This window comes from Loa loa, assembly GCF_000183805.2.
Source record: "Loa loa unplaced genomic scaffold supercont3.14, whole genome shotgun sequence".
In the NCBI taxonomy this organism is placed as follows: Eukaryota; Metazoa; Nematoda; class Chromadorea; order Rhabditida; family Onchocercidae; genus Loa; species Loa loa.
Genome location: NW_018108194.1, coordinates 504,475 through 516,183, shown reverse-complemented (window position 1 = coordinate 516,183; position 11,709 = coordinate 504,475). Strand labels below are relative to the sequence as shown.

The window sequence follows — 11,709 nt, the reverse complement described above, 5'->3', positions numbered from 1 at the left end:
GAGTCTCAGACATGTAAGTCAAGAAATTTTCAAAGCTCGTTAATATTTCGAACCATCTCATTTTGAAAATTTCGGAACAAATGATCTATACCATTACTCTAGTTGATTATTCAAAATTTTCTTAATTGTACCTTCATAGACATTAATTCAACCGAAAACTTAGCATTAATGTTAGCCACCGGTAACAGAATATTTGCTTTTTGAAGATTCAAGTCCACGTGCCTGAAATAGATCAGCCTAACAAATGCAAACGGTTCAATGAAATGTTCAGTTATTCTGATAAAGTGAAGATTGTCGTAGGCTTTGTTCGTACTTTTAAAATGAAGTAACCTACTTCAAAATATCAATATTCGTCATTACAGCGGAAATACTATTCAGAAACTTAATTTTGGTAATAAAAGACATATATTAGAATGCATAATGTCGGAAATTTTATAAAATTCCGAAACGGATCAATCGTTTCATAAAATTTGTAAAATGAATCAATTGTAATGTTCACTTCTTCTGAATAAAACAATGCCTAACTATTACTGTTTCATGTATTTCGACCCGATTTTGTTGCAGATAATTTGACATACCTCATAAAAACTAAAGAAGAAAGCAGATAAAGCAATTTCCATGGGATTTATTGGTGCATCATCCAAGAGCTTTTTGGCAGTTCTATTTCGTGCTGCCGCTTCTTTTTGTTCACGATGCTTAGCCAAAACCCAGTGATATAAGTCCACTGAAGCATACTTTACCCATTTCATCTAATCAATCTTCCGGAACTAATTGAATCAAATACAATATAGTTACAGTCTTCAAATGTTAGTATTTATTTAATTTAATATTAATGCACTTACTGTTGGTAGTTTATATAAAAAACTAAGATGAATAAGGCACGTGATATATTTGCATAAAATAAGTTGAAAGTAAAAATAGAAGTGGAATCTTTTAACGTAGTTTAACTGCCTCCTGTGCAATGGTAAAATAAGTAAGCTTTCAGATGAAACTTTATCACAAAAAATTAAAAAAAAACAAAAAAAAAAAACAAAAAAACCGTACTTTGATGAGACTCGACAGTTGAGCGGGCACTACCACCATTTTTATCAATAGCATTTATCAAATTGTTTGAATCAACAGTTATACGAACTTCTTGTGAACTTGCTGTACTTTTCAGATGATGTTTAAGATATCTGTGGGCCAATTCGTTTGAAATCTGTAATTAACAAACTTCACAAGACCAGCACCAGCATTATCCACTCATTTCGTGCAATATGTGGAATGCACTCCAAAATGCCAGTCGTCAAGCTTTCTATCAACTTCATTTGGTTAGGCTGTTGGTAGATAAGACCATTTAGTATCAGTTAAGCAAAATCTTGGAATACCGCATGACGATATATGTAGGAGAATAAAGATAAAGCAAGCAAATAATGGTTGTCCAGCAATTTAAAAAGTGTTTTCATATAATGTTTTCAAACGATTTCCCGACACGTAGTTTTCAACCATAACCAAACCAGAACTTAAACATAAACTGCATGAAGCAATTGATCCCCATTAAGAAACTATTACCCTAACTTGTGAACAAATAATAGTTTGCCAGTGGCTGAGTAAAGCTACGAATGCTTGCTTTCTTCGTGTTTCATCCAAATAATGCCTCATTTCCGAATAATCCACTTCTTGCCAGTAATTGCTAAGATCTTCCTGAGCAGTATAACGTAACAAAATCGTCGTTAACATACAACTAGGACATGAAGCCGCAGCCTTATTATACAGTTGCACATCCGAAAAACAACTCTTTTCGAATACAAACAGCTAAAATGCAATTATTAAAAGACAATTAGGAAGTGCTAAACTGCAAATAAAAGTAATACAGAAATCAAAAGGCAAATCGTGAATGAGAATGAAAACATTAGACATACATAACAACGATTCCCCTATCTTTGTAGTATAGAAACTGAGTACCTGACCGTTACTGCAATCCATTACTTCCAATAGCAATCTTATTAACGCAAAATCTATCCATTCATCTACGGCTGCCATGTTTCTTGTTAAACTTCCGCTTAACCGATCAATAGCATATATCCAAGAAGTTACACAAGGTGCAAAAACATCGAAAAAAGGCCATTCTACGCTTCAAAAATGATTAATAGTTAATCACAAATCGAAATGGCTTTTTGGAAATGTAACTTCTTAGAACCACCATTAAAATCTTCAAATTTTGGAATTTTTCTTCAGATGTTTTATCTCTAAATTTATACATTTTATCAAATGATGAAACTAAACCTGGTTGTTTGCCCAATCGGTTTACATAAACCAACTGTTAGTCCACATGGTCCGATCATCAAACACAGCTGATCCTGCACACCTGATGCGTTTAATTTATTGTTCACTTCACTGATATTTACTTTTAATGTGAGATCGGGAAGTTCGCTATCTGTAAGGAAGAAAACAAAACTACTCGAATATATTAAATGAAACTTTCAGTGGCAAAAGAAATCTTTTCAAGAAAAAAAAAATGTAATCCAATGTGTATGAATGTTAAATAAGATCAACTCCATAAGTTACTGTTCAAATGACAATCAGTAGAAATGGTACATTGGATTATATATATGCTGGAACAAAATAACACTATATTTTCAACCAACCTATAACTACTCTTAGATCATATCCACTGAAACGATTGTTTACATTAAGCTGGTTCCAGTTTGTAGAATATTTAGGGGAAAAAGATTTGTTGTAGGCGAAATCTAATTTCCATGAATCGACCAACTGAAGAAACTGTGCATGACCTTTCAAGGTAAATTCCATTCCCGGAAAGCTTTTCTTCTGGAAAAGAACAGAAGGAAAATGTAGCTGTGAGAAACCATCAGCTTTGTTATTCAAATTAAATCACGCATTGCTCTTGGACATACAGTGAAGTTATGAATGAACTTATAAAATCTGAAGAAAGCATTTACTGTGCAGGAGTCATCATTTGAAAGAAATAAAACGGTCTTGTGGAAACGCAGTAAAATCACACTGCTTCGAGCCAGATGAGATACAGAATCTTCAAGTGATGCCGAGTGGATAGTTTTTTCAATCATCCCACACTGGAAGGAAACGATATTGATGTCAGGAAACATGATGTTACCTTGCAAACGCGACTGACCTTTTCTGTTATCTAAAAGGAGTGGATAAATGAGGGAAGTACTACAGCAAATTTTTGTCCTACAGTACGTTAAATCACTTTTGCAGCAAGCAAAAAAGTTCTTGAATTAACTACTTAGTTCTGATATCACAATTTTTAGTATATCTCTACCATTAAAATCGAAATGAAATCTACTCCTCAAAATAATAACCATATCTATTAAAAAGAATATATATTAAAATTGCACTTCTGAAGGAATCTATCACATATAAACAAAAGGAACGATAATATTAGATTTTGGCTGTTACAAATAATAATGTAACAGATGATTAGTTCAACATAAACAACGAACATGTCTCGCGAGTTTGAGCATTTGTAAGAGGTTGAGAATGGTGTCGAAAGGAACACAACGTGTAAAGATGTTGAACGATAAAAACGGGATTCATAATCATAAACCCAGCAGATATTTGCTCCATAATGCGCTGCGTCACCTCTAAAGCCAACGGTGTTATAAAGATCTGAAATTAACTGATTTAATAGGATGCTTACATATCAATAAATATTCTTGGCGTTAATGGAATGTGTTTGCTAGTCTAATTTTGGCATTTTAGACTTCCTTAATTTCATAAATACTGGAAGAGTATCGTTTCAAGCTATATGACAATTTTAGAATCATAGAATCACCACCAGCAAATCTATCTGGTAATAATTTGAGGTAGGAACTATATCAGCCAATAAATTGCGCACCGTCTTCTCGTCTGACGGTGCGTCTTCTCGCGCACCGTCTTCTCGTCTGACGGTGCGTCTTCTCGCGCACCGTCTTCTCGTCCGATAACATAGACTGTCTAAAGCATATGTCTATGTTATCATATTATTCATCAATCCCAAACTGCGCCGAGAAGATGAAATGTGTAAGTACATTTTTCAAGAAGTAATTCAAATCAATCCTTTAATCCATTCACGAGTTTCTATTCCGCCGGCCCTTTTCTAATAAACTGCCACATTTCGATGGATCACTAAACAGTGGTAATTGTTTCAAAAAAAAAAAAGAAAGAACCAAAGGAATCAATAAAGCACTAAATAATCATTTCTAATGAATGATAGTAAATTATCGTTGCATTATTGTTCCCCAACAAATCGTATGCCCAACAAATTCTTTACATGAGCAGTGTAATATCTGATAATAACTTACGTGCAACTGATCACCCAAAATGCCATTCATCTTCATCATGTGCTGGTCGGAAAGATTTGCAGCAATAGGTAATTCAGTAGCAATAACATCATTTTTCACAGGTAACTTCTGCTTCTCTTCTTGTTTTATTAGTGTAAGCTCACTGATTCCAGATGTTTTCTTGAAAATTCTAACTTCGGAATTTTTAACTTGAAGAAGCCTATGTAAAATAGTCAGAAGTGGTAAAATGAGTGGTAAATTTTCCAAACGTCGAAAATTCAAATTTGACCTCCTTTCAAATATTTCAGTGGATTTTGATCAACGTAAGGAAAACTAATTTACTAAAATTTAAAGTGAAGCAATAAACCTAACAGAAATTTGAGATTTATCAAGTAATAAATCTGAAAATTTCACCTTTCGGAAAAAGCTGGATTTTAACGATTGCGAATCACTATCAACTGTCACTTCGTTTTCGTAAGCACTTAAAAATGAAGCATAATTTTCATGAAGGATTGTTGATGAGAGTATTGGGCCAACCATATGGTGATATACATTAACATAAGTAGACGAAAATGCCGAATGGAAAGAATCATTAGAGGATACTTTCCTTTCGCTTACGATTTCCTGTAAATAGAATTTCCCAAAGTGCGGCATTAATTTTAAGCTTATAAATGAATATATATTAGTTAATTACCTCTTTTCTACTTTCTTCGATAACAGCAAGGTTTTCGTGCGCCACTAGATTTTTCGTGCTGAACATCCTGGAACATTTATAAAATGGCCAACTTAGGTCTTGCATAAACAGATAAACAAAATTACAAAAAAATCACCATCTACCCTGATGAATAATACTTTGACCAATAACAGGCTGGATCTTCTCCTCACTCCTAATACTTTCCCATAAAGAAGGTTTGTTAAGTTCGCGCATCAGTGACTGTCCACTGAAAAAATATTACGCATTAATAGAAAACTGAACTTTTTCCATGAATCAGACTTAAAGTTTTAATTAATGTAAGCGCAAAAAGTAATAGCAAATGAGAAATGTAAGAACCTACACTCTATCAACAGCAGCAAAAAACCAAGTATGACCAAAGCATGCGCAACTATTTGCATCATCCCACAGAAAATAAAGTCTGCAAAAGCGGACAAGTGAAAGACAAAACTAAGACCGTCTAGTTCTCATATGTTGCTCTTGATGTTATTGAAATGCCAATTTACACTTCACCTTTCGAATGCACTTCAATTTACTTCATTCCCTCCCTAATTTCTACAAGTTTCACTTAAATACTACAAGCATTTAAAATTTTCACTGGAAGTAAAACAGCACATTGTCCTTGTAATGTAAACGGTACATTATCCTCAAAATGTAAATTAGAACGAAAGTTGAAATTTCGTAAAACGAAATTAGCAATACGCATGCGAGATAATTGTCACCGTTTACAACGAGTGAAAGGAAATCGAATAAAATGATAACCATCTTTGAATTCTAGTAAATCAGATAAACGTTAATATTTACCTTTTGGTGTGTTTATCGTGTTTATTAAGGAAATTTTTTCGCTCCAAGAACAGATGTGCCTCAGATATTTCGTAAGGCAAACATACGTTGAAACTCATGTTATTCAGCAAAAAACTCCCACATTCAATCCACTTTTCCACATCCTTTGCCAAAACAGACACAAATTGTTTCAATTGAACCTGAAAAACCTTTATTTTTTGATTTTTTGAATTATTTAAGACACTTTTTTCATAATGAAAGTTATTGATTACAGTATTTCTAAATTCAGTCCCCGCCTGCCGAAATGTTTTAAAAATGATTTTAAAAACTGATCAAAAGTGTTCAAATACCTGAAACTCACTATTCATTTAATAAATTTCGCAATATAACTATGAAAATATTGACCATTTTGATAAAAAAAACACTGGATAAAAAATATCTTACCCCGAAGCTTTTTGGAAGTCAAAAATTATTTTCAATGAGAAGGAAAAGTAACCTGCCATTTTTTAGCATGGTGACTTGAAAATCCCTATAAAAAATAACATTTTATACGAAACAACGAAGAGCTAACCAAAGGAAGTTTCAAAAGAATATTAGAGCGAAATGAAGCATTGTGACAACTGCAGTAAGCCAAACGAATTGGTGAGAATTCAAATTGAAGTGCACTTCGTTCTTCCATAATAGCTACTTTTACTTGTTCAATGCTGATTCGTAATGACTTATATTTTAACTGAAAATACTTTGAAATAATAAATGAGTGAAAAAAAATGGGGTAAATAATCCATCATTTATACATATTTTCATAGAAAAATATTTTCACAGAAGAATAATTTTCATAGAAAAATGTCTTAAAAAGTTATGGAGTGAAAAACTAACGTTCTCTTCGGATTCACAATTTTGAATTGGTGTTTTTTGATGAGCTAAATTTAATCCAGCATATGTACATGTACGAGGGTCATTCATATGAATGCAAAAATCATATCTGCAAAAAATACAAATAAGTTAAATGATCTACAACATATTTATTTATTTGTATTCCTATAAGTGTTGCAAAATGAATTTCTCAGCTTTGTGGTAAGAAGAATTTTTCAGTTCTTTCTCTGTATTTCCTTTGATAGCGTCAGTAAGTCTAAGGTAGATCTAAACAGTTCAGAGGAAATATTTCCATTAAATTTAAAAAATTTTAAGCAGTCGTTTAAGCGATGAACTTCTCAGGTGCCAATAATTTATCATCGGAGCAAACAGCCAGCACCGCTAACGATTCGATACACTGCACAAGTATAGCAATCTGCAATGACAAATATTAATCTAGAAATTATTTGGTAATATCACATAGCTAACAGATGAATTAAAAGAAGTTAATTGATTTGACGTTTGAAGCGGTGTTCTTCAAAAAACAACAAAGGGTTAGTCTAGTATGCAATCACCATGATATGCACTGAACTAAATGATTAAATTCTCAGCGATCGAGATGTCAGCATTAATCCGGTATGAATCAATCCTGAAGTTTATGTCGACTTAATATCCAGCTTTCGAGAACTTATTGCTTCGGAAAAAGCAGGCAAAAGTATTTATGATTTTTTTTCAGGAAGAAAATCATTTTACAGTTGATAAAACGAAACCTGGGAGGAATGAAGTTTACCAAGTAACTGCCCAGCACAAATTTCCATAAGCCAACCATATTCAAGCGTTGCGGCATCCCATGGAACATCTAAGTCCGAAAAAAGGGCTTGGCCACGAAACGAAAATGTTTTCAGCACCAATAAACCAGTTGCAGTATTGGGAAATTCGGAAGACGGTATGAATTTTACCGAAGCCGTCCCAAAACCAACCTGAAAGTTGAAAATAAGATTTTCCCATAATATCAAAGCTCGAGCTAACAATTCAACTTAAAAAATGATTAAAATTTTACCTGAACCATCGCACCGTATGCATCTTTAATAATTTCCAAAACTACTTCATCAACTCGAACCTTTGGGCAGCTATCTGGAAAATTTTACATTGAAATATTTTTCATTCAATTGATATAGTCCTTCTATCAGTGCTATCGAACAAATGCAATGGAAATTGGCAAAATAAAAGGTACATTGTAGCGTACATAGCTAGTATCGGATTTTTTATAACAAAATAACCAGTGAAGAAATCAGCAAAGAAGACACTGAGAGATGGAATAACGCAAAAAAAAAAAAGAAAGTAAAAGCTATTACTCACCCATTGCTGAATTCATTTTTGAATTATGAACCAAGCAAAATCCTTTAATTTTACCAACGCGTAAGTAGAGACGTAACAAAAGTGGTCGGTATCGCTCACATTCACCGGAAATGCTGTTGCCGTAAAGTGGGCTTGGTGGCGTATCGATGTTAATTTTTCCGACATCAGTTAACTATAAATTAAAATATCATGCATACAAATAAAAACGCATCAAGTCAATGTGAGTAAATAGAAAAGTTCCATTTTAAAAATTAGGAAATTCATCAAGTTCATTCTTTGTCCTTCCTAATAACTTTCTAAAGTTTTAAACAATCCATCTTTATCAGTCTTCCTACCAAACATATCAGTTGCTAAAGGCTGAATCGAAATTTTGTCGTAAAGTAAGCTTCACCTGATCATATAATCCGAAATAATTATTTTTCAGATCAATAATGAAACGGATGAGCAGGCCTACTAATATGATTTCCGAATCGCCTATATCGATCTGAAGATATATGTTATAAACCCTAAAACGAATATTCGGTTAAAAAGAAATTCGAGAAAACTGTAAATTCGATAAACATATCAGTAACACGTATCAGTAACAAGATTCACATCAATAACGATTCAAATCAAGAACCATGTACTATTAATTTGTGAACACTTACATTTGGTGAAATAATAAATATAAATATTGTATTATAGATTTATTGATACCGATGCGATCCTAATTAAAATTTCAATATAAATTCCAGTAATTTGAAAGACTGTTCAAAAACCATTTGAACCGCTAACAGTTCAAGTATTAAGAACCTCAAGTGATAGCTGATCCGGAGATAAAGTAATTGGGGCTGCCTGCTTTTTTGCAGCTGATTTAATCACATTCAACGGAAGATCAGATGATGGATCATAATATAACGGATGATTAGTGTATTCGAATAACAGTTTGATCTTTTCAGTTCTCCACAATTCTACCCAATCCTGAAGAGTGCCACAGTTAATGAGTATAGGGTTCGAGAAATTCAGAACATGTCATTGAAGAAAATAAAACAATTTAATGTGGAAAATAATCGAAAATTCAGGACTGAAAAATAGCTGAACAAAAAGTCATTTCATGAACCCTTCAATGACAAAACACAAGAATAAGTGAAACAAGAAAGGAAAAATGAATAACTAACTTGGGCTAAATGTGACATAGCTGGTAAATCCTCGACTGCCGGAGAAGTAGCAGCGAAATGAGCATATTTAAATAGGGAATGCAAGACACTGTAGAGGGGACTTTTAGGTGGTAACCATGTGCGTAATGCAACCATACCTTGCGTGCTAATTTTGTAAACAGTTGTTACTGTTTTAGGGTAGAAGTCAACAAATGGTAAAACGAATGATATTGTCACATTTTCGCCCACAATAGCAGCTAAATGGTTTTCCGCAGACATTGAAGAACTGAAATTATAAATTTAGATGTAAAAGAATGTAAAGGAAAAAGGGAAAAGTATAAATAAGAAAATCAAATTGTGTGAATGTAATCATTAAATCATGCTGAAAGCAAAGTAGTTGGCTCCTTTTCTGGACTAATGGAATATAAAGGATTCTAGAACAGCTAGGAAAACCTTTTTTTAAAAAGCACAGGAAAGACATTGACTTACCTGGCATCAACCCAGTTATGTTCATTCAGCAATAGCGTAAGTTCAAAACTATCCATAGCATTAATTTCGAATTCCCATGTGTAAGGAACGAATTTATACAAATCCATGAGTGAATTTGAAGTCCATTCATTGATCAAATCCTAGGAAAAAATAAATTCAATGAGCGAACTTTACTAGTGCGACAATTTTTCTCGGTATAACAAATTCAGCTCTAGAAAGTTGAATTTTTAAAAATTTTTCCCAAAAATCAAATCGAAAAAGTTGGGAGGTATTCATAAATAAATTTAAAAATTTCAGAAAATTCTTCCTTGTAAAGAAAACTTACAGCAAAGAAGTGTTTGTGATCCCAGACAACCCAAGTGCTGGCTTTGTTAATTTTAATGGCACATTTCCATACTTGATATCCATTGAAGACGCGGGGATAATGGACGTTAAGTGTTAAACGTAGAGTTTCACATTGGAAAAATTTGGGATATGCAAGAGAAGTGGACGATTCAACAAACAAAAAACAGCAACGAAGGGCAGTCTCATATCCTTTCTCTGTTGTTATCCAAGGCATTTTCAACTGTAATATGCAACGATCTTAGTAGTTCTTGAAATCAAATTCTTTTTTTTTTTAATAGTGAAACTCAAACGGTTTGAGAACAAAGTGCCAAACCAATTACATCAACAGAGGATCCTTGTTTTACACGTAGATGCAAAGCATTCAGTTCGTCTCCTCTCATAAACCATATGTCAATCGCTGCATCATTCCACAATGAAATTCTTATATCATGCGATAACAAAATTCGTCGCTCACCTTCTTTTGGCATTACTCTGAAATACGGGAACTTGCTACGAAAGGTTATTATTTCCAGCAAAAATAAATTCTGATTGTGCAAAAAGGAAGACAAGAAATTGTTTCCTTTGTGTAAAACTTTGCGTCCTTTCGTTTTTAGAACACATAATGGAAATATCGACCGTAACAGAAAAATAACACAAATAATGATAAGCATACGTTACATCCAAATTACGATATTCTGGTGGGAAGAAAAAGTCATAGAGAAGAGCACGTTGTGCATCAGCCCATGGGCCATATGAAAATATGGTATTTTTATCGAATCGCCATACAGATTCCCAAACGGGAAGATCCTCAGTCATTGACTGTTGACCTTCCTTCACAACACCTTGAAATGCATGGTAAATGAAAGTAATTAATAGAAATCACTTTAAAGAGGGAATACTTAGCCAACCGAAAAAGTGAAGCAGCGTAATAATACTAAAAATAATGTGAATAGATATTGGATAGATATTAATTCAATCGATTGCAATTTTAATATTATTAAAAATTCAAAGACGAACTCCAGTGCTAAATGGGAGACGAAATTACAAACTTGATTGCAAGTTCGTGATATTAGAATCAATTTATGCAAAACAATTTTTTTCATTCTGTTTACGTAGAAGTAAAAACTCAAAGTTATAAAAGCAAAAATTACGAAATAGCAAGAAAACTACGAATTTTATGCAAGAGTGGAATAATTATATAGGAAATTAAAATATACCCAGAACAGACTGACTGTAGAAGAAATTGAGATGCGCCGTCTGAATAATCGAGAAGCCATCACCCATTGTTCGAGGTGGTGGATCAAATCGACCATTACAATTTGGCGATCTTTTTTCCAGAAATTGACCACATTGTACCAGTGTGACACGGACATTTTCCGTGCCACCAATAATGCTAAGCAGCGCTACATCATCACCTTTGCTATATTCTTTGAGTGATATTTCTGCTAAAATGACAAATAAAAAGAAATAAACTGCAAAGTTGCGATGCATTGGTAATTTGTGTACTGAAAGATAATGTTTAAAGAAGAACAGAAAACTTGGTTTTGGCCAGATATACTTATGAACGCACTTCATACATCTTGTTTTTCGGTTCATTTCACCGGAAAACACTTTTTCGTATCACTGCCGCAGTATTTCAATCATATATGACTTCATATATGACAATATATAATTTAAACGAATTTTATATTCCAGAAAAAGATGCAGTTTCTATTAAATTTGAAAAAAGAAATCAAAAAGTTTAATTAAGATCTTCCAAAAGAGGTATACTCGA

The 11,709-nt window shown here is 33.2% G+C and overlaps 1 protein-coding gene across 1 annotated transcript in view; it reads right to left on the bottom strand.

The window, feature by feature from the left end:
* The window catches only part of LOAG_16716 (lipid depleted protein 3), a gene marked incomplete at its 5' end in the record, with an annotated part of 28,878 nt that overhangs the window by 15,578 nt on the left and 1,591 nt on the right, over positions 1–11,709 (bottom strand). The window contains 28 exons of the mRNA XM_020449365.1: positions 579–724; positions 1,045–1,198; positions 1,552–1,794; positions 1,945–2,113; positions 2,266–2,416; positions 2,628–2,808; positions 2,940–3,142; positions 3,462–3,627; positions 4,302–4,460; positions 4,695–4,904; positions 4,975–5,041; positions 5,111–5,221; positions 5,336–5,413; positions 5,797–5,975; positions 6,347–6,505; positions 6,652–6,757; positions 6,984–7,063; positions 7,398–7,607; positions 7,688–7,761; positions 7,987–8,158; positions 8,378–8,470; positions 8,779–8,946; positions 9,144–9,408; positions 9,612–9,751; positions 9,937–10,176; positions 10,277–10,427; positions 10,609–10,777; positions 11,153–11,380. Coding sequence (XP_020307137.1) covers positions 579–724; positions 1,045–1,198; positions 1,552–1,794; positions 1,945–2,113; positions 2,266–2,416; positions 2,628–2,808; positions 2,940–3,142; positions 3,462–3,627; positions 4,302–4,460; positions 4,695–4,904; positions 4,975–5,041; positions 5,111–5,221; positions 5,336–5,413; positions 5,797–5,975; positions 6,347–6,505; positions 6,652–6,757; positions 6,984–7,063; positions 7,398–7,607; positions 7,688–7,761; positions 7,987–8,158; positions 8,378–8,470; positions 8,779–8,946; positions 9,144–9,408; positions 9,612–9,751; positions 9,937–10,176; positions 10,277–10,427; positions 10,609–10,777; positions 11,153–11,380 — 4,472 coding nt within the window. The remainder of the gene's footprint in view (positions 1–578; positions 725–1,044; positions 1,199–1,551; positions 1,795–1,944; positions 2,114–2,265; positions 2,417–2,627; positions 2,809–2,939; positions 3,143–3,461; positions 3,628–4,301; positions 4,461–4,694; positions 4,905–4,974; positions 5,042–5,110; positions 5,222–5,335; positions 5,414–5,796; positions 5,976–6,346; positions 6,506–6,651; positions 6,758–6,983; positions 7,064–7,397; positions 7,608–7,687; positions 7,762–7,986; positions 8,159–8,377; positions 8,471–8,778; positions 8,947–9,143; positions 9,409–9,611; positions 9,752–9,936; positions 10,177–10,276; positions 10,428–10,608; positions 10,778–11,152; positions 11,381–11,709) is intronic.